The following is a 27422-nucleotide window of genomic DNA, read 5'->3' on the forward strand; positions in this document are numbered from 1 at the left end:
TGTCTTGTCTTACATGTAGACACCTGAAGACTGTGTAACCTTAGCGTAGCCCTTTATGACCATCTGATCCCTGTTGTAGACAGACCCGAAAGGCCACAAGGCCCTTTTGTGTGGACCTTCAAAGAACATCTGGCCTTTTTGTAAGGGCACCTGATGACCATCTCATTCTTTATGAAGGGACACCTGATGATAGTCTGGCACTTGTGTGTGGATAATTGAATATCTGGACACTCCACAGTGATGGTCACACTCCAGAGTCCCTGAGAGAAGAGACTGGGGCTCTGCTTTCTTAGAAACCACATTTTTTTTTATTTTTTTTAAATTTTTATTAATTACACTTTATTCACTTTGTATCCCTCCATAAGCCCCTCCGTCCTCCCCTCCCGATCCCGTCCTCCTTCCCTTTCTTCACTCAAGCCCCTCCCCAAGTCCACTGAGAGGGGAGGTCCTCCTCTCCTTCCTTCTGATCTTAGTCTATCAGATCTCATCAGGAGTGGCTGCATTGTTATCTTCTGTGGCCTGGAAAGGCTGCTCCCCGCTCAGGGAGAGGTGATCAAAGAGCAGGCCAATCACAAGGAGAGCAACAGAACCAGAAATTTGAACACAGGGGTCTTCCCAGAGACTTATACTCCAACCAAGTACCATGCGTGGAGATAACCTAGAACCCCTGCACAGATGTAGCCCATGGCAGTTTAGTGTCCATGTGGGTTACATAGTAATGGGAAGAGGGACTGTCTCTGACATAATCGGATTGGCCTGCTCTTTGAAACCACATTTTTATTGAGCTACTTATTCTGTTTCAGCTTTGTTTATCTCCTGTCAAGTTTGTCACTCTTTAAGTCATATTAACAAGATGGCTGTTATCCTGACATATATGAGTACGTATGTACATATGTGTATGTATATACATATATATGGATATGTGTATGTATATATAGTATATACATATATGTATATATGTATATAGATGTACATGTATATATACGTATATACATACACATATCCATCTATCCATCTATCCATCCATCCATCTATCCATCTATCCATCTATCCATCCATCCATCTATCCATCTATCCATCTATCTATCTATCTATCTATCCATCCATATCTATCTATCTGTCTATCTATCTATGATGTAAAAACCAAAATGACCTGATTCCATAGGTACTCACTTGTTCTAAAGAAAAGTTAGTTCCACTTCTTCACTGGCTCTTTTTTTTTTTTTTTTACTTCCTCCAAAGTAAGTTTCAACAGATATAGGCTTTAAGTTATTTTAAAGTATTATTTTTAGTTTAAAAAGGCTTCATATTTACCTCATAGCTGTATCTTTCCGTGTTTAAGTCAAAGACAGAGAGCTGTCCCTTTTCAGTGTTCCCACAGCCCAACCAAAGAGTAGCGCTCTTGCTATTGGGATTTGTAGCAACCATGCATTCAACAATAATGTTCTTAGGTATTAAAATGTGCCGCATGAGACAAATTAATTCAGCCGAATTCAAAATGTCAAAGACCTGAGAAAGTTTAAAAATGACAGAACAGCATTCATCAAGTTCACATTTCCTTCTTGGAGACCAGTACAATACTATTGTACTATCCAGTACAATAGTCCAGATTACAGATTAAATTATACTGAAAAACAAACAAAATATATAATTTATTAATGGGTGCTGTGGCATTTCTTTTAACATGGAAAGTTCAAAGCGTCAATTGAACCAGATTTATATACAGAATTCTATTTTTCAGAGCTACATTGGTGGAAAAGAAAAAAAAAATCATGCCAGAAACAAAGTACAACATCCATCAGTTAAAAGAAGTGAAAAATCCATTATTTGTTAACAATCAGGAATCATCTTTAGATGCTAAATTTAAGTTTTCCTTCTAGCACTAAGAATAAAGAACCAGTGAGCACACTACAAGCAAATGGAACCAAGAGCCAGGATGCTAGGAAGAGAACTGGGGAGCCTCCTTACTTACCACACACACAAGACCTGAAGAAAGTTCCTTGTTTGCTCCATGCCTAGCTCAGATAAGTTGATGAGTTATCCATCTTGCCTAGTTCAAGCATACTGAACTTAAAGACACATTAGGTAAATCTAAGCTTTTCAATGCTACCCTAGACTTCAGAATCTCAAGATTGCTAGGGAGTCCACACAGGTGAAGGGAAACAGTAGTTACACTATAGAAATTTCTGCTATTGTAAAAATAAAAAAATAGAAATAAAAATAAATCAAGTGAGCCACACGGTTGAAACAGTTGTGGAATGTTTGCCATGTTCAATGTTTCCATTGTTGTTGTTGCTTTGTTTTGTTTTGTACTGAGGTTTTTGATCAGGATATTGAAAGTTGAATAAATCTTCAAATATTAGTTGTGATTCAAAACCAACACATCACAATGGAAGAGACACTTTCATTGCGATCTATAAAAGTTCACACCTACAGTAGAGCAAGAGTTTCCTTTCAGATATTACATCAGCAGATATTCCTTTGTACAAACTTGTAGCTACGAACTAACTTAAAATACTGGGTGAATTTTTAAAATTTATTTAATCCAATCCATTAGTCCATGTCTTTTTATCGGGAGGACTGAGACTATTAAAATTGAGAGTTAATCAAGAGCAGTGTTGTTGTTTTTTTAATTGTTTTTGTTTTATCTTTATGATGACAAATAAGTTTCAAGTTTATTTCCTTTTTTTGCTTATTTAAATACAAAGCTAAGCCACAAACAGATACAACCAAGACATTTTTATCTCACAGTTACACCCTCTGGTCAGGTTCTCCTCTAAGTCTGGAAGCAGACCAGGCTAGCAAGCAGTGACTTTCTTAGGTAGCACCATCATGAGGATGGGGGATGGGAGAAGGTGTTGGGGACAAGGAAAGGCTCTCATTCCTGGAAAAGCAGTGTTTATTAACCTTCATTATGTTTTAGTGCTGTGGCTTCCCCCTGCCTCTTTTGATTAACTGTTCTGAAATTATTTGTTCATTGTATCATCCTGGGTACAGTTAATCTCTTTAGGCTGAATTCTTCTTTGTAGTGCCTTCTATGAAACTGAATTACCTAAATTTGTCCTAAATCAAAACGTTTTTCTTTCTCTGTCAATTGTGATTGATAGTTTTGCTGGATATAGTAGCCTGGGTTGACATTTGTAAACTCTTTTAAAACTTGTAGAATATTTTTTTAGGCTCTTCTAATGAAGAGTTTTAAGTTAGCCTGGGTATAACTCCATTGTGAAATAAAGAGCCATCTTGACCAGGAGCTGAATTCAGGTACCAGGAAATATCACAGAATGTACACTTGGCAGACATCAAAGTTAACTCTCCTAGTAACAGCCTCCAGGAAATATCACAGAATAAATACTTCATAGAAAATAGAGACAATCTCTCTGGCAATAATCAATGAGAATCAGTTGGGGAATCAGCTGGGAAAATTCTCCCCAATGTTTCAGATATAGTTTAGAAGGATAGCAATTGTGATTATATGCCTTAGGCAATTGTGATTATGTGCCTCAGAGAAGGTCACCTCGCCCCTCTTACTTTTACCTAATCCTGTAATATAAAGGTATGTGCTCCCCCCCCCCCCAGTTTGCTGTCATGGAAACATGTGCCCCTGCTTGCTGTCATGGAATCCCCCTGCTCACAGACTTTCCCTTTAAAAACCCTGTTCACTCAGAGCTCGAGGTCCCACTTCTCTACTGCTGCGTCAGTAAGACTTGAGTTAGAGTGTTCTCATAATAAAGCTCTCTTGCTATTGCATCGAGTCGTCTCCTGGGGGTCTCTGAGGGTCCCATGAACTGGCATTACACTAACTTTCAGAGATTCCATTTAGAACTCAGGTGTTATTCCAATGGATTTGACTTTAAATGTGGTTTGCTATTTTTCCTTTGAAGATTTTAATATCTTTTCTTTGTTCTTATATTAGTTTTTGATTATTATGTGTTGTAGAAAGCTTCCCCCCCCCCCCAGTCCTGTCTTTTTAGTGTTCTGTATGTTTCTTGTACCTCTTCTGGTTGGGGAAATATCTTCTATGATTTTGTTACAAATATTTTCTGTGCCTTTGACATAGGTTTATTTTTCTCTCTCTATCCCTATTATTTATAGATTTGATATTTTCATAGTATCCCAGATTTTCTGTGTTTTGTAACTGGACTTTTTAATTTAACAGTTTCTTTGACTGAGTGTTCCATTTAATCTACCTTGTCTTCAAAACCTGCAGTTTTCTCTTTCCCATCTTTTAATCTATTGGTTAGCCTCACCTTGGAGGCTTTTATTTGACATCCTCAGTTTTTTATTTCCAGTTTTATTACAGTTTGGGTTTTCTTTAGTGATTCTATTTCTTTGTTAATTTCTTGAATTAGTTTTTATTGTTTCATTATATTGTTTGTATTTTCACAGTATTCATTGAAATATTTAACCATATCTTACATAATGGACTTGAACATATTTATTATTGCTATTTTGAAGTACTTGTCTTGTGCTTTAGCTAAACTGTTTTTCTCAGGGCATAACACACTATAGTTGCTTGCCTCCATAAGAGAGAGGCATATTGTCTTAGTTGTTTGTGTTTGTTTATTTGTTTTTTGTGCTGGGATCTAGGCATCTGGAGTCAGGATGTTTGAGGCATTTCTGGCTATAACTATTTTATCTTATCTTCGTTGGGTGGATATTCCATTTTGTGGATGCTGTTGCCCAATCTGAGTTGAGCCAACTATGATGGCTGTAGGGTCTCCAAGTTCCAGCCAAGCACGCTGGGTATGGATTCCCTGGTAGCGGGCTGGTCTGTAGGTCTGTAGGAAGTCACAAAACAAAGGTACTAAGCTATAAAGAAAAGGTGAGCAAGGCAGTGTGGGAGAATTAAGGGGACCCTGGTACCAATAGGCAAGCCCCTAGGGTAGAGGGGTAGAAATGGAATAGAGGCTCCTCAGGCTGCAGGATGACAAAGGATAAGTCTGGAGAAACCCGAGCAGAGGATCAGAAGGAAGATGAAGGTCCCCCATCTGAGTCCCAGGCTAGGGTGGCAGCTTTGAATCCCTGATAGAGGGTATGTGGGTCAGTGGATACACAAAGGACTGGAGATAGCTGAAAGGAAAGACTGAGGGGGGCTTCAAGGAAGAATTAGGAAATATCTTGTTCCTCACAAAGAGGCCAAGTCCTTTGGAGATGGGAATGAGCTTAAACTTCAACAACAACAATAAAAAACCCTAGGTAAATATTTGTTGTAACCTTATAGGAAAGATTTGTTCTAAATATGACCTGAAAAGAAACAAGGATTAAAATATGTTAAACATGTTCTTATTAAAATGGAGACACTATGTTCATGAAGATGCCCAAAGAGAAATGATAAAGAAAGTCACAGAGAATCAAAAAAGAAATCTTTACTCTAGATATCCAAGACAGAAGTAATAATATATATGAAAAATGTCTTTCTCACATGCAATTTGTAGGCAGATAATTGAGTAGGAAAATGGGTACAGCAATAAACATACATTTCATAAGAGTATACATATACATATATACACACACACAAATGCATGTGTGTAACTGTATGTATCAGCAATGATACATACACAAAGAAGTGTGTGTATATCTATACATATCATCAGTGATGATGGTTTCTAGGTGTTAGGGTTAGTGTGTGTGTCAGAGTGACAGAGATTATAGAAATTATATATTTATAACTAACATTTTAAATATATAACATAAATAGAGCATTATAACATTTTCACTGTATATATGTGCATGTTAATTTATGTGTTTGAATACATATTTGAAAATTATATGCATACATATATAACTGTATGCAAGTATATTATGTGTGACACAAAATATTAAAACCTTTTAGCATGAATATACCTGTGCAGAAGTGGGCCTTTCTTGAGGATTCTCTCTCAAACACTTTTTAATTAACTTCTCAACCATAGGCCATGGGGCACAGCCATATTCTTTAACTGGATCTGAAACATGAAGAAGATCATTGCAGCACACTAAACAAATCAAAGTTATGTGCTCATTATCCACACATATAAGGCGAAACAGGGCAATGGAAACTATGATCTCCATAACCCTACGTGTACTATGACATGACTGCTTTTGTTGACTTCGGTAGACCTGTCACAAATGTTTCGTTTTTGTAATTCTGCCAGTTAGGAGATAGAAGAAGGGTGATCTGAAACTCCAGGCTGCTGTCAGCTACAGAGCAAGACTGGAATCAGCTACGTGACACCCTTTCACCACCACTACCCCAAACAGGCAAATGAAGGTTATCTTGACTTTCTGTGGTATAAAAAGAGATTTAAAAAAAAAAAAACAAACGAATGAATTAATGACATTTTTATTTGATATTTGAACACAGACCTTGAAAACACATTGGTTCGTATACTAAATAGCTGCTGTGAAAACACTTGCTTCAACAGTCTGAGTGAGCAAGCATCTGAAGCTCACGTATCTGTAGTTGGTTTGTGCTCGTTTAATATTTTGCCCTAAGAATGCCATTCCTCAGGTGGGTGCAGAGCCGGGACCAGGCCGTTTGTCCTGGGAAGCTAACAGGTAAGATACTGATGGGTGGCCAAGTAGCATTTGAGTTTGGTTTGGCAATAATAAATTTCCTTCTCCCAGAGACTTTAAAGGTCACCCAAGAGTAGTTGATGCCATAGGGCCCATAACAGCCCTGAGTGCATACTCTGAAGTACATTACTCGGAGGTACATTTTAAAGGAGAAGGAAGTATCAGAAATAGCTACATAATTTTGTATTAGCAGATGAAGTAATAATCAAGAATGGATGACAGGTCATAGAATTTCTTGGAGCCCCAAGATATCCATTTAAAACGAGGCTTTTCTTATTAAGTACTCATTTATCAATTTTCATTAATATTTATAGCAAGGAATGTTACATATAATTAAAAATTTTCTTATGAATATGAATTATTTTTCTCCAAGCAAATGAGAACATCCCAGGGATTCCACAACTGTTATCAGAATTATAAGGACAAGCCTGAGTCTAACGTAATTTTCCTTTCCAAGCATCCTCCCAATGCAATTCCACACTTACCAATACTTGGTTTGGATTTTGTTAAGCCTAAAACAGCTAGTGTTTTCATGTGATCTTTACTATTTTATTAAAAATTTAAGAATATCTATGGATTGAACCAAAGCCATCAAATTGGACATGACAATGTTGACATTAAGAAAAAAAATTGTAGATAACATTAAGAAAAAAAAATTGTAGATAAAACAACTTACCTGGTAATTTCCCTTGTATTGCAAATTCATCAAACTCATTTGGAAACCTCAAACCCTCTACAATTCTACCGCCAGTTGTCCAAATATCATACAGCAGTAAGCCAAATGAATAAACATCAGCCTGCTGGTTATAAATGACATTTCCTCTGGCAACTTCAGGTGCCCGGAACCCTGAAAAGAAAGAGATACAGCAATAAATATACCTAACACCAGGTCCCACACTTGGGCCAACTGTTAAGAAAGAGGCCCAGGAGATGAGGTCTACGTCAGGCCGTATCATCTCTAAGATACTTGGAAAAATCAGTGAGTGGGCCTGTCCCAGGTGGCATGTCATGGGTGATCCTCAAAAGCAGATCTTTATGTAAAATCTTACACTCGTACCATATTTTAGTCTTATAAGATTACTCTGAAGGATAATATAGATAAACACTGAATAATAAATTATTAAGTAAAGACTAACAATCAAAGAAATAAAACTCCACAGGAAAACAAAAATCCTTTATCATTTTTTTCTTTGCTTAATACAAATGCAAAGAGATTTATAAAGAAGGAAGTGAGGCATTTTCTAGGCTCCACTTTAACTCATCTGAAATTCTAGTGCTTCTAGAATTTAGGATTCCATTCCACCCAATGAAATTCAAAACTAAATAGCCAGAGTGGAAGACCAGCTTGAGGAATGGAAGATACACTGGATTTCATCCTTGTTACCACAAAATCAATTAATCTGTTGAGTAAGACAAATCAAAGTTCTTTCAGGCTTATGCCTGAAATTCTTTGTGTGTGTTCCTATGTGTGTGTGTGTTTGTTCTTTCATGCCCTTCTTTTGGTTTTTGGTTCAGGGTCTCTCTCAGTGAGCTTGCTGATTCGGCCAGCTGGATCTTTTCAGCACTGGGGCTGGAGATGATCCTGTCGTATGGGTGCTGGGAATCCATTCTCTGGTCCCTTTGCTTCTGCAGCAGGAACTCAGAGCCATCTTTTAAAAAAGGGACTGAACCTTTCACTCCACAAGGAAGATAAATGGCTTTTAATTCATTAGGATAAAATGAATGTGTCAACACTGTCGATAATGTAAAAAAAATATTGATCATCTAAACAAACGCAAGTATAAATATACAATTGTTCAATAACAAATACTATGCAGCAAACTTTTAAAATGTTATTCTGTAGCAAAATGTAAAGAAAACGTGGGCTCTGATGTTGTATGAGCAGCTAGAAAATATGTAGAAAATTAAATTAATTTTCATAAGTATGATAGCTTGTTATTAATATATGAATAACCTCCTTCTAGGGAAATACATATGAATATATCCTGTGATTACAGCAGGTTGTTTGCAATTCATCTCAAAACTTCTGACTCAGAAAGAAAAGAACAAGGCAGACAAAAGGTAATGAAAGCCGAATCTGTGTGTAAGACAGGTGGGGCTACCATCTGACTATAATTTCACTTTTCTATAGGCTTACATGTTTTCAAAATAAAACTTGGTGGGAAACACAGGAAGTCTTGAAAGAGCCATGTCAAAACATGGTAATGGCATACGTTCCATTTCCTTTTTTATACTTGAAGAGCTTTAGCGTCCTATGTGAATTCTATAGTAACGGAAATACGCTGCCACAGGAATTCAACAATGTGCGATAAGTCCATGGCATTCAATGGCATGAATGGAAGTCTCAGCTGTTTTTCAGTAGGTTGGAATTGCATGAAGAATGAAAACGATCGAAAAAAAAAAAATGAGAACATGACGGCTCCTAGTTTACTAATGACTACAATCTGGCCCCTTGGTTCACGCTATCATGTGGATCTGTGGAACTGAAGGTGGATCATTAAAGTCTAAAAACAAGAAAAGAATGTGTCTGTGTTTGCACATGCATGCACACTTATGAACTCTATATAGAGCGTCCTGCTTAACATTTCGTTTTTCTCTTGTTTTCTGAAACAGGTTTGGTGAGCCAGGAAAGCACCAGGAATAACTCTCTCTCTGCCATTCTGGACCTGACATTATAAGTGTGCACCCGGCTTTATTATGTGTGTGCTGAGGATCTAAACTCTTGTGTGGCAAAGCAAGCATTTTACGGCAGGAGACATCATCACAATCCCCAGGAAAAGATTTCTGACCTTACACATACCAAAACCGATTTCAAAAGCAACAAGAGGCTCATCATGCAGACAGAGGCAATTACTGGTGTTGCATTATGGGACATTACAGCCCTGGTTCTGAGCACACAGCATGCATAGCTCACTGCTCGTGCCCCACAATGCCAGCATGCTCTGCTGCCCAAAACACCTCTGCTCCATTCAACATTATTAGACACTGTGAATTGCACTGTTGTGTAATGCATGCAATGGCTTCCACTCTTCTGGAAGCGTAATGGTTTAATTGAAGAAAACAAAGATGTCATGGTTTCCACCTCCATTCTTCAGCATGGATGAAGTTCTTCAGCATGGATGAAGTTACTGTCTTATTTGTTTTAGACAAACAAGCAAAGCACATATTCATCTCATTAGTATGCAAGTGTGCCATCATCTGTAATAAATTATAAGATTATATGCTTACTAAAGATTGCTTAAAACTTTAATTGTTTATGATTAGTATCAGTAAATATTTGATTTCTATAACATTTTTATGTGCCTATATATCCTGGGTCACATAAAAATCTCTAGAATAAAGGCATCATGAATGGAAAGTTTAAGAAGCATTGCTTTAGATATTATATAGACATAAGTATTTTAATATGTCATATTATGGATATATATTTCTAAGATATTATGTATTTCTTTAAGACAGGGGTATTTTTTTCTATTGCTGTTGTTTGGCTATGAGTTTCCCCTGAAAGGTTCATGAGTTGACAACATGGTTCTTAATGCAGCAAGTCATACGCTTTCTTAAATCCACAGATATAGTGAAAGTCAAGAGTCCTTAAAATCACAAGCTACCCACATAGCTAATTCACTAATAATCATTATGCTTACATTTGTAGAATTTAAAAGAGGATTTGGGTGGCTGTTTAAAATGTTTTCAAATTGTTACTATTTAGAAGGCCCAGTAATTGCATATTTATTATGCCAACCTCCCATCTGTTAAACTGTCCACTATTAAACTATTGAACACTATTTTCCATGTCTTCATTTTCTTGATAAATTGTGTGATATAACTTTCAACCACAGGATAATGAATTAGAAGGAGACCTGAGATGCTATTTAGGTTCATGTATACATGCTCATCAAGTGTGCACCAATTTAGTTAGAGCTGCCCAGAACTTTGGAAGATTTTTCAGTCATAGACAGTGATAATCAAGCAGGAGATATAGAGAATTTTTCAGAGTGCTGGCATAGTGTTCATAAAGCCATGGATTTGATTTCCATATACCATGCACAATTATAATTCCAGCATTGGGAGTTCAAGCAAGAGGATCAGAAGTTGAAGGTCATTCTGAGCTACAGACAGAGTTCCTGTCCAGCCTGGGCTACATGATATGAGAGCCCTTCTCAACAAAGAAAGAAGTAAAGATAAAGAGGGAGGGAGAAAGTAAGGGAAGAGAGGAGAGATGAAGGAAAGGAAGGAGAAAGAGAGGAGGGGAGGCTAAGAAAATCATGAATATAAAAGAATAAAAGAAAGAAATATTTATGGATATGCTTTTCATTTTTATCTTCACCATTCCAGAATCAATATTTTTAGTCACATGATCCCAGTATAGTAGCATAATGCCATTTGTTTATTTAAGGGGTACCTGAGCTATAAAACCGTTGAAATGCTTCTTGAAATTTCCCAGTGAGTTTTTCGTGAGCTTGCAACGTGCTCTAAGTTGAACGTTGAGTCTGCCATGTGAGAGTGACTAGCTAGAGAACGTTTACTTTGCCCTGTGGCTGCTTTATTTGTATAGATGTTGACAGACTTGAAGCCATCAGTCACCATCCACTTCAGTCAATTCTGCAACTGTCATCGAACACAGAATGAATTGTCATCTTCAACAGGAAACCCACGATGGAGTCGAGGGCGGAACCGTCTCATATTTACTCTTCCCAAAGTAGACAATGTCACACGGCAATGCTGTCCCTGTCAGTGAGTGAGCTGTTTCTCTCTTTGACCTTGGGCTGAGCTAGTGCTGGGGTGATCTTAGGTTGCCTGGTTTGCATCTGTTCTCCCCTATAGTCATTGTTAGCATTCCCTCAGATCTCACTCCATGAGTTGTAGATGACAAATAGCAATGGGACTTACATCGAATCAGTCTTGCAAATTGTTAAGCATTAGCCCTCCTCATTGCTCAGGCACTGAAAAGGTCTGCACTTCTTACTGTGCCGTAGAGACATAGCTATCACATACACGGGAACACCAGGATGAAGGTACTACATTCAGCATTAGCGTAAAATGCAACCACACGTGTAAAATGTTTCATGAATACACGATTCTCTGTCTTTTATTGAAAGTTTCCACAACAAAAGGTATAACATGAATGGGAAAAAAATCAACAAAGAGAAAAACATGGATCAAATCCTATGTGAAGGGACTATTTTCTTCTCCAAATTATTGCTTTGGGGAACAAAAAGTCAGGTATTGGCAGCAATTGTGCTGACAGATTTTTTTTTTTTTTTCAAATTTGGGTCAGAGTTTAGGGCTGTGATAATTAGAAGTGCTATAGTGATAATAATTGTAATAAAAATAATAGCAAAAAGAAGTTTTGAGGTACAGCAAGATAATGGAGCCACAACATGGGAATGACCTGGGAGAGCAATGAGTAGCAGAAAACAGATGAGGTAAGTTTGTTTTGAGAGTTTCCTCCTTATTTATGTCACTAAAACCCAACAGTGGGGATTATAAGGGCTCAGGATTCAGTAGTTGTCTTGGTACAATGAATTGGGTGGCAAAAAAGTTTAGACTAGTTTTGATGAAAACTAGGAAGTCAGGCAGCAAAATTAAAAGGCCCCAAATATGAAGCAAGATGAACTTCTGTTGGCTGTTCTTTGGCCTAAACTAGTGGTTGGTTACTGGGGTAGCAGAACCTAAGTCTAGAAGCACATAATAGATCCCATAAGTTGACCAAGCTTCAGTAATATATCTCTTTGTTGATTCTTTTTTCCACCCAGGAGAAAAAAAGAACTTCAAGCCCCACCTAAATGGCCCAGTCCACCTTGGCATCATTATGAGATGGGAGATCCCAAAGAGACCTAGGACACCTGTGGCTCTTCCCAGCACTGCTCACCCCTAATTCTTTTCAGCTCAGAGCCTGGGCTTTGCTTCCCTTTCCCAAGCTTCTGATTCTTATGTAACTCAGCCATTATTATTATTATTATTTTTTGTCTACATGCTCTTTTGGTTCCCTTGGCGCCCTTTCTCCTCTTCCCTATCTCCTCTCTTTCTTGCTCACTTTTTCCTTCTCTCTTCCCTCATAGCCTAGTCTATCCTGCTGGTCGTGTTCAGTTTGAACTCTTCCAGATGCCCCTTCCTGTTCTCTTCCTCATATCGACAATAAAACCCTTCTCTCCTCAACCACACCTAAGAGCAGTCATGTCCTCCTTTTCATTCATCTCCCAAGTCTCTTTGGGACCTCATACACACTATTTAGTAATAGTGGCCTACAGGACACTATTTGCATTCATTTTTCATACATGAAAATACCATTTTTTCCAACATTCCAATGAACAATCTTTGCTATGCAGAGTTCTGTTGTTTTTGCTCTTCTACTTTAGACACTAAGATTGGACAGTTAAGTCTTCTCAAGCATACATTTAATACAGAATGTGGTCAAGGAGATAGCCGGAGAGTTGAAAGCCAGATCTACCTTGCATCTCACTGAATTAATTGAATTACCACGTTGGGTACTTAATGTAAGATAAAAACTTACTCAGCCTCAATGTTCTCTTTTACAAACAAGAAAATAATACCAACCTTACAGACTCAGTATGAAGATAAGAAACGTGTCTCTGATGCACCTGCCTTAGAGCCTGGCACACAGCAGGTACTAAAGAAACAGTGACTATTTCCATTGTGATTGGGCAGCCCAGAGACTCTCAGACCCAATGTGTACTCTGACATGCTTCGGAAAATGCATACCCACTCACAAACACAGGCAAACAAGCTAGAAGAGAGAGCATTTATTTTGGGCAAAAATACAACAGGCATTGGTATTTGGAAAACCCAGATTTAAAAAAAAGTATAATGACATGAAATACCTTCTCCTTTTAACTCAGTTTTTGCCTTAGAAAATTTCCAGTTGATTTTGTATTATTGTTGTTCTAGAAAATAGGATGGTGAAAACGCCAATGCCATGGTCATCACTTTTCAGACAATAAATATCCGCTCACTCTGTGATAGGCTACCCCTGTTTGGAGGCTCCTACACCCACATCTGAGGATCCTGGTTGCCCACTGCACAAAGTTAGGCCTCATCTCCTACCTGGGGTGCCTTCTGATGTCTTTATTCCCATTCTACAGCAGTACTGTGCAATCCCGTAGTCCGCAATCTTCGCAATGATGGCAGCGTTGGGATAGAGGGTAAAAAGCAGCACATTGTGGGGTTTCAGATCACGGTAAATAATCATGGCTGAGTGGAGGTACCTGCCAGAAAACACATAGGAAGTCTTAGCAAAAGTTGATCATATTATTTTTATTTGATCATAGTTTTTTCAATTGTTATATTCTTTTTTTATTTTTTTACTTTTGACTTCTTTTTAATTGATTTGTTATTTATTACAATGTATTTACTTTGTATCCCGGCTGTAGCCTCCTCCCTCATCTCCTCCCATTCCCACCCTCCCTCCCTCTTCTCCCCCTGTTCTCCTCTCTTAGTCCATTGATAGGTGAGGTCCTCCTCAGGGGAGGAGGGTGATCAAAGAGTCAGCCACTGAGTCCATATCAGAGACAGCCCCTGCTCTCCTTACTAGGGCACGCACATGGACACTGAGCTGCCTATGGTCTACATCTGAGCATGGGGTCTAGGTCCTCTCCATGCACGGTCCTTTGAAGGGCAAACTGCATAGACAACAGAAGCAGGAAAAGACAGGAAACAGGACAGAAGCCCACCACAGAGGGCCTCTGAAAGCATCTATCCAGCAGGGTATCTAAGCAGATGCTGAGAGTCATAGGCAAACTTTGGACAGAGTGTAGGGAATCTTACATAAGAAGTGGGAGATAGAAAGACCTGGAGGGGACAGGAGCTCCTCAAGGAGAGCAACAGAGCCAAAAAAAAAAAAAAAAAAAAAAAAAAAAAAGTTATGTTCTTCCTGCAAAACATCAGAAGTGCTATGTTAACTTTGTCCCTGGAAGTTGAAATAGATAACTGCAAACAGGCTTAAAACATGAAAATCAAATACTAAAAGCAAGGTGATATTTCTTCCCCCAAACAAAAACATCAAGACTAGCAGGCGACTTGAGCTTTAACACATAGCCATGTACACAAGTGCTGGACACTTTCTCTTTCTACTTTAACAACTGCTGACTGAAAATGGATTCTGAATTCACTCACCAAGCAAAGGTGATTTTTAATCTAAAAACTGGAATATGTTAACTAGTCTGGTGATGACTGTAATCTTAGCACTCAGAGATAGACTCAAGATGGCTGAATGCTTAGGGCCAGCCAGGCCTGCCCAAAGGATAGAAACAAAGAATGTTAAATAAGGGTAAACAGATTTTAGCTGCATGCTGCATGCTTAATTTTTGTTATTTCATTCATCTGCTTTGATGTTCTTCAAGTTATGTAGAAATGGGTTTCTTTCGCTTTTAGAATTATATCACTTATCTTTGTTGTTTAAAAGTAATAAAAAAACTTATCTTTTTATTACTTTTCTTCCTACTGTTTTTAAGAATATTTTCTTCTTTTCAATAAAAGCAAATCAAATTGTAAACTTTTCCCTAACTACTATCTCCAACTCCCATGATATAACCCACTGCAAAGCTAATCTGTTATGTGTTAAGGTTAATAAACAGCATCTGGACAGAGAGGATAGCAGGAACTGTCGCAGGTGGTACAGCATCTGAGTGTGAGATGGAGCCAAAAAGTACCTGGATTTGGGCATTTTGATCAAAAATAAAATATATATATATTATTCTAATATGAAGCACATTTTAATCTCAGCCAGTCATTATCCATTCTGCAAACATGGTGGAAGAACTCACAGATTCCCAAATACTAAGATAACTATTTTTAAATTTCTGCTTTTCCCTGTCCACTAACATCACAGGTGTATTATGACCTTCTCTGAAAGGACAATTTTTCACAGGACTTAATGGAGAATTGTTATAATCCTTTATTTGTGGTTTGGAATTTAATTAAGGTTGTATTAAAAACATTTACTTCATTACCTTGTACCAATCATTAGGAACAGAGATCTATGACATCTGAAACATTCTACTGTAGGATAACCTAAAGAGAATGCGTCATTTGACCCCATCAACTACTGGGGTTGATGCTCTCTTCCAGGATGTACTTAAGCCATGACATTGGATCTGTTTATTTCAGGATATACAGTCTTGGCTGATCAATAACGTAAATATACTAATGAAGTTGACCTTAACAATAGCAATTGGCTTGAAAGAAAAATTTACTAAGGGCTTACTGAAAGGCCATTAGCTGTTCTTGAGAAAAGCCAAGAGATTAAGAATTTAAAAAGTTAAATAGCTTAAATATAGGTCACCAAATAGCATCCCAAACCTTCATAACACATCCCTCTGTCAGTGACAGATAGAACACAGGCTTTCTCAGAATACTTTTCTAGGACTAAAAGATAGTCAATTTAAAATCATATCATTTGGAGATCAAAATTATCTGGTTTAATTACAATATTTAATTATAGAATTTAATCTTAAAAGTGCAATTATAATATCCTGTAATAGAAAAGAAAAAAGCTTTTGAAAATTGTAATAAGCACAAATCATTTCTTCAGTGGCAATAATTTAGACAAATGAATCGAAGCATTGTATGGGAATAAGTATTGTCAAATATTTCATTAACAGACTACACTCAGTTAACCTGTCTTTAATCATCATTTCTATAAGTATCACTACGTTGTCCCAATCTTTATAATTTAAAGTCACTTTTATCTTATCCTGAATATATTATTCTAAAAATAGAATGCATTCAGTTCTTAACCAATGTCCATTAGGTATCTATGAGAGTCACTCACTAGTGGACACAAAGCCATCTTTGTACCTCTGCTTTTAAGAGGGTCAGAATCTAGGGAAAGATGGGTTCTCAGCTATAGTAAGATGGCAGACGTGTGCGAATGGCAAATGCTGAGGAAGCAGCAAGGGAAAAGGCTCAGAGACACAGGCAGCACAGCTGACTCTCCCTCCATACAGAGTTTCTAACCTCAGCCACACAATCATCCCTACCTGTACTCCTTCAATACCTGATACGAAATCGTACATGTGGTAAGTCCAAGAATCACAAGTGAACCGAGGACGCTGAGGCAGAGAAATGAAGAGCTTAAGCCTAGCCTGACTGCAACGTGAATCTGTGACTCATAAAAAGTAAGCCAAGTGAGTAAATACAAATACATGTAAGAGAGGCTCGCTCTCCTCAAAGAAATTGAGCTTTATGGTAGGAATGGAATGGTAGGAAATCCTTAGAGAAGTGAGTTCTCCCCAAGACAACATTGTGAGAAGAAAGGTAAAAGGAAGTCAGCCTGGCTAGCCTGTGGCCTGGAGAAGTGGCACAGGGTGAGACTGAAAAGGAAACCAAGAAACACACACCAAGAGCTTCCATGCTGGGTCGCCACAGAGCTGAAATGTACATCGCAGGTAACCATAAACACCAGGGAATCTCAAGTGCAATTCTATATATATTTTTTTTAACTCAGGGGAAATGTTCTGATAATTCCCTATAGACACTGAATCAAAATAGAAGTGGTAGCATAAAAATAAAAGAATTGATAAAATCAATTCAAAGATCTGGTGGATATATGGAGAAATAAATAGGCAGATACATAGATGATAAATGATAGATAATAGATAAGATAGATAGATGATAGGTGGGTAAATACATATAGATGAATATATACATAGTTGACAAATATAGAGAAATAAATATTGATTCACAGACCGATATTGAGACAAGGTTTCACTGTGTATCCTAGGCTAGTGGTGAACTTATGAGGATCACTAGCTGTAGCTGGGGAGCACAGTGGTCTTCTGTGAATATACTGATCTTGGCCTGACAAACGAGGAATATAGGAGGAAGAGGTAGCAAGGAGAATAAACCCAAGTTTGAGCACCATGAAACACATGAAATATTAGAAACTATTGAGAATTCTAAGGAAGAGCTGAAAGGAGGAGACTGAATCAAAACAGATCTTGAGAAAAGGATTTTTTTAAAGTGAATAAATTTCTTATTTGTTATTCTAAATAGCCTATTACCTAAGAAACCCTAAAGAACATGCTTTTTTCACTTGTTTCTATCCCTTTAGTTATAGCCATTAACAATTATTTGAACCTACTATAATCTGTACATCTAAAGAAACTAATCAAGAGAGAGGACCCTGACTAAAATGCTCAATCCCTATTCCGAAAGGCAAAGAGGATGCACATCAGCAGAAGAAGAAAACAGGAAACAAGTTAGGAACCTGCCCTGAAAGGCTCTACCCTGCAAACTATCAAAGCAGACGCTGAGTCTTATGGCCAACTGTTGGGCAGAGTGCATGGAATCTTATGAAAGAAGTGGGAAATAGTAAGATCTGGAGAGGACAGGAACCACATAAGGAGAGCAACAGAACCAGAAAATTTGAACACAGGGAACTTCCCAGAGACTCATACTCCAACCAAGTAGCATGCATGGAGATAACCTAGAACCTCTGCACAGATGTAACCCATGGAAGTTCAGTGTCCAAGTGGGTTCCATAGTAATGGGAAGAAGGACTGTCTCTGACATAAACCGATTGGCCTAATCTTTGATCACCTCCCCCTGAGCAGGGAGCAGCCTTACCAGGCCACAGAAGATGACAATGCAGTCACTCCTGATGAGACCTAACAGACTAGGATCAGAAGGAAGGAAAAGGAGACCTCCCCTAACAGTGGACTTCGGGAGGGGCATGTGTGAAAAAGGAGGAGGAAGGGAGGGATTGAGAGGGGAGGAGGGAGGGATACAAAGGGATCCTACAGGGGGGATACAAAGTGAATAAAGTGTAATTAATAAAAGTTAAAAAATGAAAAAAAAAAACAAAAAACCAAAAAACAATTATTTGAAATAACAATTTTAGTATGTACATATCTATTTTCTTTTATTGAAGAGGGATTTTTTTAATTAAAATTTTAACATTTCGTTTAGTTCTACTAGAAGATTAACAGCTACTGATGCCTACCAGCCTCCCGTGGAACCAGATCTAGACTTCATTCCTGAATTTATACTAATAACAAATGAGGCAAAGGACTGGAAGCATGTGCTCAACCTCCATTTGCTTCATAAAAATAAAATAAAAATGTGAAATTTGTTATTTGAAATAAAGGCCAGAGACATGGAGGCTCCAGTGACATAGACTTGAAACTTAAGTGTTAAATGCAAACAACAAGTCTTCAGTTTATAAACAAACACTTTAGGAGTACATGGGGAAAAAATTGAGAAAAACCTGACACCCAGAATCAGTTAAATCAAGAAACTGATTGTGATAGCCCTTTACTGAGCTCAGCTTACTGTGGGGCTCCCCCTGGTGTTCAAAATCCGACATGCCAACCCAAATCCAAATGCCTGCTTGTTGGTACATTTCAAAACCTGCATGGCCTTCACGTAGTTCTGGAAAAGATAATTACCTATTTTTTCTTCCTGCCCACGCACTTTCTCAGTGCTGCCTGAAAAACAAAAACCTATTCACAGGAGTTCAGAACAGGGGGAAATTTTGTGCCTGCCACTTGGAAAAATGCGGTGTCTTGTTGGCGTCACCTCTCCTTACCCCCCCCTAAACTCATTCCCTGTCCCTGTGTTCCTGTTTGTTCCTATGCACGCCCTACTCCCAACATGAATTTCCAAGGGCTCACTGCTCTGGGGACTGGACAGAGAATACCAGGACAAAGCTACATGAAAGGACAAGGCAAAGGAATACTCAGGAGTTAGTCATCGCTCGTTAGCCAGGCAGTGGGTGTGAAACCTCGGCACATTCAGGAAGCTCAGAAAGGACCATGGCTGAGTGCAGCAACTAGGAAGCAAGGGAAGAGATCGTCCGTAACTGGACGAAGACCTGATCCAATGGATCTGTTCTTTACACAGGCTGTGCAGGGGCGATGGCAAATGATGGGGGCTAAAGAAGTTGAGGAGGGACTCTGTGAGAGTAGATGGATGAAATGCTAGAAACGTTTATTGATGATTATGTGTGAGATCAGAGAGACTGAAGAAATGAAGGGTAGCTACAAAGCAAAACCACTGAATGAAAGAAAATGCAGAACAATGGGAAGGACCCCAAGAATTGAATTTGGGAGCCTATAGTTACCACAGCAGTCTTCAGCATTACTCGTTTTCAGGCCAAAACTTGGGTATGGGTTAGAAAGAAAAAAAATGACAATTTCTAAATATGTGCAAGGTCGTCTGCTTCAGAGATAGTGTTCCTACTCTGGGCTGCCGCCTCTCAAAGACTACATCTAGCTAGCATCCAGCTACACGGCTGGCCATGACGCCAAGTCACATGACATATCCATGGAGAATACATTAGCTACTCTGATCTGCTTCAGGAGTATGGAATACTTTCTTTTTATGGTTAAAATTTCTCTACTTCATACTTCTCTTGATGTTTGGGGGCCTAATATAGTTATCTTCACAAGGTATATATATCTAAAGTCCAGACCACGAGATCCAGAGCACAAGTACTTGGTTTAAGTGCTACTACCACCAGCTACGAAATTCTGGGCTCTCTCACTATCATGTTATAAAATTACAAAACTGGATGAGGGAACGTCTAATTTTCCACAAACTTGCTGGCAGTGTCCGACAAGGGAGCGGTGTTCTTAGAGCCTGGGAGTGAATTCAGTGTTACCCTACTCGTGCATGAAGCAGAAGAGGGTCTCAGCCCGTTACCTCAGGCCGTCAGCCACATGCAGTGCAATCCTGTGTTGGAGGGTTCTTGTGAGGCTGGCCTTGTCCTGCTGCAGCAGGCGGTCCAAGGAACCCTTGGAGGCCAACTCCATGACCAACATCCGAGGACGGATCCCGGCCGCCAGCAACAGTATCAAGCTGGGGTGGTGGAGGTGGCAAAGTACCACCAACTCCTGCAAGAGTCCAAAATCGCGTGAGTCTCACGTCATCAAGGATCCATCACCTGCCTTCCTGTCGTTCTGCAACTCTGTGACCAGCTTTCTCTGGGTGACTGCATTGTTAGAAATGCTTCCTCATTCTTTAAAGGTTTTTTTTTTTAAAGAAATTCTAAACATTTTCAACAATAAACAGCTAATTTTGAACTACCATTCGACTCGGCGTTTTTAAATTCTATTTTTCCTTTTGCTCTGCCTTTATGAGACCACTTAATGTAGGAATGGCACTCACAGGTCACGCTAACAGTAGTGTTCCCCTAGCCTCTATACTGTAGTTAACCCCAGAATCTATCTCAGCCGTGAGCCTTGAGCAGGCACTGTGGATTCAGATTCAGCTCATGTGAGGAGTAAACTGTAGCCTTTGGTTTCAAAACCACAAAGTTTGATAAAGACACATGGTCAGGTCCACAGGAATAAATGATGTCCCCTGCATGAAAGCTCTAGTATCTTCCTACCACTCTTAAATTAAAATCTCATGTATGAGGCTGGAGAGATGACTCAGAGCTAAAAATTCTTACTGCTATTCCCGAGGTCCCAAGTTCCATCCCCAGCACCTGCATAACATTGGATGACTCACAATCATCTATAACTCCAGCTCCAAGGGACCCTACACTCTTTCATAGACCCATGGGCATCCACACACATATGGCATATGAAAACACTTATACAAATAAATAAAAATAAATATTTGTAAAACCCCATTTTTCCATTTCCCCATACTCTGACCTGATCTAAGTCTACATTGCCTCCTGCATCCTACTTCCTTTCATCCTCTTCTGTGTTCACCATCTTCCATCCACATGAGGATCCTTCAATCCCAAGCACATGCCAGCTCCTCTCAGCTTGGATCGTTGCCTATGCTAACACCGCGGCTTTGAGGCTTTGAGACCCCCCACCCTTCCCAGGGCTGATAGCCTTTCACACTCAGATATCAGCCAAACACTACTACTTCCTTAAATGTCCTGTCTTGGTCCACCTTCTTCCAGCCATCCCCAAGCTGCAACAACGAGCAGAGATGTTACTGTAGCTTTGACAGCCCTTTCTCTAGATCACATCCTGGGCAGCTCTACTCTCTCCTTAATGACATCACTGTGTGTGAAGTTCACATCCAATTGTATTCTCCACATGCACCTTTATCCCAAAAGTGTAACTTAGTTGGGATTCTACAGATTCTTGTAGACTACTTCTATACCTTAAAAAACCACTTTCCAGTTTTTAAGGGGATGTTTCTCAGTTCTATGCACTCCTTCTATCTTATATTCTTTATTCTGACATCATACTTTACTTAAAATTTTCATTGTATGTGATGTTAAGCTGACTTGTGTTTTATGCTGTGATAATAGAAGATCTGCTCCCTAACAAGGGGCTTCAAAGCTGTAGAGTATTCATGTTCCAGGAAGATGAAGTCTACAGAACTCTGAAAGCTAACAGAGAGGGGTTGGCTATCTCAAGAGAAGACCTTTCCAAGAACACAAGCTTGATACCGAAGTCGTATTTGTTCAGTAGATAAAAACCTCTTCTTACCATGTCTGATTAGCTCAGTTTGTTAAACCTGATATAACTAAGCTCTGTTACTTCTAGTTAGCTTCAGGCACAATCAGAGGACCAAGACAGATTTTCTATATGGGAAAAGCAGTGTTGACTACAATGAGAAAGGAGAAAGAACGGGTAATAGCAATCTTCCAGTTCACAGGCAGGAGCCATAGCAGGCAATAGGTCATTCTCAGGTTGAGGCCGATGGCAAAGCAACCCTCTAAATGCAACTCCAAATGAAAAAAAAAATGATTTTCGTCTTCTTCTTCTTCTTCTTCTTCTTCTTCTTCTTCTTCTTCTTCTTCTTCTTCTTCTTTCTTTCTTTTTTAAAGAATTATGTACACTCTGCATTTTGAGTTTCTTCCATCACACCTTCAGTGCACCCCAGTGCTGATACACTGACCACCTCTGCAGGCATCAGTAGGGTTTTTCTTTCTCCAAACTTATTGTAGAAAATTTGAAATATGTATATATTCAATGAAAAACCCTGAAAAATCAATTTACTTGACAAATTACCATTTGATTGGTAGAGATTTTCCAGATTTAGTTTTAAGACTAGCTACAGCTCAGAAGAGGTTTCATTTCATTTCTGTAACTACAGTGTGACTTTTGCTACTACCAATAAAAAATTTCTCAGCATGCTTTGCAGGAATAGGGCTTTTTTCATTATTCAGACTAAAATTTTATACTATAATGTTCAAAGTTCGCCAGATTTATTTCCGTTCAGCCACAAACGGTATTTTGAATAAGTCAAGCAAAACTTTGAGGATAGATTCAAAATAAGAGTTCTACTAAAAGACAGCAGAATTAACAGTGAGTTTCCTTTTCTCCAAATCTGTCTCTCCTTATTCCATATGTGAGCAGAAAAAGGGAGTAGCTCCTACCAATCCCCAAATAAGGAATAGAGCAACTGCTGCCAGCTCCACATCCCCTTTTCCTGATAGAGTATCTGAATTTCTGCTCAGGTATCTAATCTTCACCTATGCAATTCAGGGTGCTCTGACATCAATCCTAACCACAAACTAAAGTGATGGGACTCTTCAAAACAATCTAACCCTTGTTGCCACAGTGATTGGATCATTGCCACTGAGTTCCACCAATGACCACACAGCATAGCCCAGGGCAAAAATGCTTGTCAAGATAATGACAGCCAAGAGCTGTCCTATTTTTCACTTAATGGGCTAATAGTTAGGTAGGGCTTTTTGGCTCTTCTGAAACACAAGACTTCACATGTCTAAACCTACAAGTCTATGGCATGTATCTGCCCAGGCTGGAACCAGTTCATCACATTAGGAAAGGCCACTTTGAGAAAATGAAATCAGCCTAGGAAGGATAAGGGAATAATGAAGACCGACTAGGCTGTATCAGCAATGTAGTGAGAAGGTCCTGTAATCTATTTTCTAAGGCTGGAGGTGCAGGAAATGACCTGATGAAACTGGCTGTGGACAGCTTTCGAGCTAGTAAGAGACTTGCAACAGAGCACTAAGTATCTGTCCCCAACAAATTAAGAAGGAACAACAGTGCGGGGCCATGCGGGGAGAGAAAAGCCTCCCTAACTGTGGGAGCCACTACAGCCTCGGCTCTCTGAGTGTTCTGCTCATGTAACCTAAACTGGAAGGGTATATATAACAGTGCCCAGCCTATAAAAGCTTCACGGAGAGAGCAGTGGCCCGAGCAAACAACCCTGTAAGACACAAGGATGCATTTTCTCATCTTTAATCATCGAGAGCGTCTTTTAATAGCTGGAACATCCTATGTTCACTAAAATGTCAATATCTTTGTGGCACAGGAAATGAAGAGAAAATTGTCTGTAGAAAACACTGCAAAAACTCCAGGACTTTCCAGACTTCAAGTGCTGAAGCAAACAGAAGTAGGTGAAGGTCTGACCACTGTGGTGCACAAAAAACAAAAGACTCCCATGACAGTCCTCAGGGTTCTAGGTTCAGACAATACTGGTGAATGTCCTCCAGCTGGCCCCACGGTGCATACTCTGAATGCCGAAGCTGACAAGTGACAGAGGAAATGTGAATCTTTCCCCAGTTTTACCTGAGACTTAAGTACCAAAGTTAGAAGAGTTTTCAAAATACTTGCTTTGTCATCTAGCAGAAGAAACAAAGTTTCAGCTCCTTAAAGAAGGAAGAAGTGGGAATTCAGGCTTTTCATGGTCCTTGTTTTATATTTTGACATATGTATGCAAAATGAGAATTTCCAAGGAAAAAGCATCGTATGACTTAATTTTATAGCATCATGGGGTTTCTTACTTGTCTTAACAGCCTAAGTGACGTGTGTTTATTAAAGATCTTCACGGCCACTTCCTCCCCTTCGTAGGCGGCTCGATAAACTGATCCAAAACTTCCATCGCCTGTTGGGAAGAAAATAGGAATAATTTTATCTTCCCAAGCAGAGAAATCAAATCCATCCTGTGTGGTCTAATTGTACCTGGTGTATATTCAGAAAAATCTGAGCCCTTGTTTAAAGAATCAGCTGCTTTGAATACTTGCCTTTCCCCTTCCAGTCAATTAGCCACAGTCACATTCATCGTGGATCTGGCACCCAGCCCTCCTGTCTTCCCCCTGTAAAGAACCTAGGAAAACACATCACCACTCCTCTGACTTTGCCTCTTCATATGTAGATAGAGTTTGCACACTTTCACCATCAACACACGCCACTGTCTAAACACTGTCCTATATGCTTCCCCAAAACTCAGTTACAGCACACTGAAAACATGCTGGGTTTTTTTTGTTTGTTTGTTTGTTTGTTTTTTGCCTCCAACTCATTTTTAGTCCACTTTCTGTACATCTGATAAAAAATAAAATGAGATGTTTTCAATATCATTCTGAATTTTAAAAAAAAAAACAAATCCAAAGAGGGAGAAGAAAAAGATGTTTAGAAGATGTGTCCCCATTTCAGGTGGGTTGTAGAAATTTCCGGTTTTGTAAAGTACTCCCCTATTTGAGAATAGTTGTCATAGGAATGTGGAATATAAACTGTCATGCTTTGTGAATGACTAACGAAAAATAAAGCTGAGGATTGCTATGTGTATGTTTATGATACCCAAGAAGGAAAGAAAATTAAAAGCAAGGAGTTCTCTCCACTCATATCAAAGCAGACTATTGAAGTACCTTTTTGTGCTAGCTTTCTAGAAAAATAATCTTTTGAGGATGAAATATGCCCAACTCTTAACACATAAAAGTCTACATAAATATACCCAAAACCATATTCACAAAATTAGGTACATAACATACTTGCCGTGCTGAATGTTTTTTGTTTGTTTGTTTTGTTTTGTTTTTGTCATCTTGACATGAACCAGCTTCATTTAGGAAGAGGAAACCTCAACTGAGAAAATGTCTCCATCAGATTGGCCTGTAGCAAGTCTGTGGGGCATTGTTTGTTTGGATTGATGACTGATGTCGGGAAGCCCAGCCAGCTGTGGGTGCTGCTACCCCTGGGCAGGTGGTCCTGGGTTGTGTTAGAAACCAGCCTGAGCAAGCCATAAAGAGTGAGCCAGTGAGCAATGTTGTTCTAAGGCTTCTGCTTTAGCTCCTGCTTCCAGGCTGTTGCCATGAGGTCCCTCTCTCACCTCCTTCCATGATGGATTTTTATGTTATAAAATGAAATAAAGTCTTTTTCTCGAGTTTGTTTTGGCCACAGTGTTTATCAAACACTCACTGTGTAATAGCTAAACCTCTCCCTGGGAAGGAAAAGGTGAAGAGAAAACCCCAAACTCACTCGTTTCCTAAAATGAGCAAAGAGATACACAAAACCCTTGGGGTGAGGATCAACATTTTCCCCAAATTATTCTAGTATCAATATGATAAGAATCTCTATCTGTAAAAAGGTTTTAAAAATAGATTTTAGAAGCATTGCTCAACCTCAACTTTTGGGGTCTTGTAACTTCAACAGATGTTATAATTGTCACACATGGGCTAGGGAACAGCTAAGAGTCATCACGTGGTAGGAACAAGGGATTCTGACAATTGGCCTACCAGGCAAGTCAGACCTCAAATGATCCTGAAACAATAATGACAATGGCACAAACATGGCGAAGATTTGCTTGAGACAGCTTTCTATAACGACACATGGAGTGTACAGGCTTTTAGGCACTATGGAAGGGACAGCAGCCAGAGAAACATTTTCTGTCTAATGAGATACAAACATGGGAACATTCCTAAAAAACTTCTCAAAACCTTTCCACTAATCTGAAAACCACTGAAATCAGCATGAATATTGTAGCCAACTGTGTCTGGCAGCTCAAGGCCCATCAGAGAAAGAGCACTCTGTCTGCTGCTTGCCTATACTCAGCAATTAGCAACTTGGCAATTTCACTATTCCAAGTGTATTCATTGCCATAGTTCCAGGGTATTGATATTCATACCAAACTATCCATCACTGTGAACACAAATGGTTAAAGAGATTTGTTTGGTACCTTATGTCATATCCCAGATTCTAAAAACACAAACATCAGGTTATAAGAATATAACTAATAATATATCCTGTTTCATTTTCTTCCTACTAGGCAATATTGTTATACCATATCAGATCCTAGGGAATTCTTAATGGTAACTAAGTTAAAACCGAATGTATTCATACACAGTACTAACAATCACCTCATCCAGCATAATAAAATTGTCTTGAATCATTTTAGATTAAATCCATCGAATGTTTCTTGTCTTGCCAATGACTTCCAGAGAGATTTTGAATGTGAGAACATCACCCTATTGTTAGCAGTATCATACTGAATCTAGAAAATTGCTAAAAGACCAAGTTTTAAGTATTCCTAAAAAATGATTATCGTAGGAGACTACACATAGTTCAAACAGTTCCATAGGGTTCCATGATATATACATATAATAGGTTATGTTTATTGTATTAATATATACCATTTCACTTGCCAATTAAAACGTAACTGAAATGAGATGACCAGAGTGCTGAGTTCCTCATGGAACTAAAGACATTTCAAGAGCATCAGCTCTTATCCTGCAGGAGCCACGTGAGCATTCTGGAGAACACTATTGCATACCATGTGCTGGCCATGTCTCTCAGGAAGTGGTTTCCAGTTGTAAGCTTTGTAAACTTAACTTTATATAAAGCATAGTTCGGAGTATCTTTTAAGCATCAGGATGAGTATACAATGGTATGATAGCAATCAGAATATTTAGGTAACAGCTGGAGATGCTATGCGAATCTGGTGATTTTCATCAGGCCGTGTGGAAAGCCTCTGATTGAATTCACGGGCTCAGCCAATGACCAGGAACTGCTCAACACACCCAAAACAGAACAACCACAAAATGCCAGAAGTAGAGTATACATTACCAATTTAATGCTTCTGATTTTTCTCCACATTTAAAAATTTTTTATATTAATTATAGTTTATTCACTTTGTATCCCAGCTGTAGCTATTTCCTTCATTCCCTCCCAATCCCACCTACCTTCCCTCAT

The 27422-nt window shown here is 38.8% G+C and overlaps 1 protein-coding gene across 5 annotated transcripts in view; it reads right to left on the bottom strand.

Moving 5' to 3' along the window:
* Nucleotides 1-27422, bottom strand: part of Lrrk2 (leucine rich repeat kinase 2) — a 146253-nt gene that overhangs the window by 13229 nt on the left and 105602 nt on the right. For all 5 annotated transcript variants that reach the window (XM_060388793.1, XM_060388790.1, XM_060388789.1 and 2 more), the window contains 6 exons: nucleotides 24245-24345; nucleotides 20218-20408; nucleotides 13621-13781; nucleotides 7232-7402; nucleotides 5845-5945; nucleotides 1315-1509 (listed from right to left, as the gene is read on the bottom strand). In XM_060388793.1, coding sequence (XP_060244776.1) covers nucleotides 1315-1509; nucleotides 5845-5945; nucleotides 7232-7402; nucleotides 13621-13781; nucleotides 20218-20408; nucleotides 24245-24345 — 920 coding nt within the window. The remainder of the gene's footprint in view (nucleotides 1-1314; nucleotides 1510-5844; nucleotides 5946-7231; nucleotides 7403-13620; nucleotides 13782-20217; nucleotides 20409-24244; nucleotides 24346-27422) is intronic.

This window comes from Meriones unguiculatus, chromosome 8, assembly GCF_030254825.1.
Source record: "Meriones unguiculatus strain TT.TT164.6M chromosome 8, Bangor_MerUng_6.1, whole genome shotgun sequence".
NCBI lineage: Eukaryota > Metazoa > Chordata > Mammalia > Rodentia > Muridae > Meriones > Meriones unguiculatus.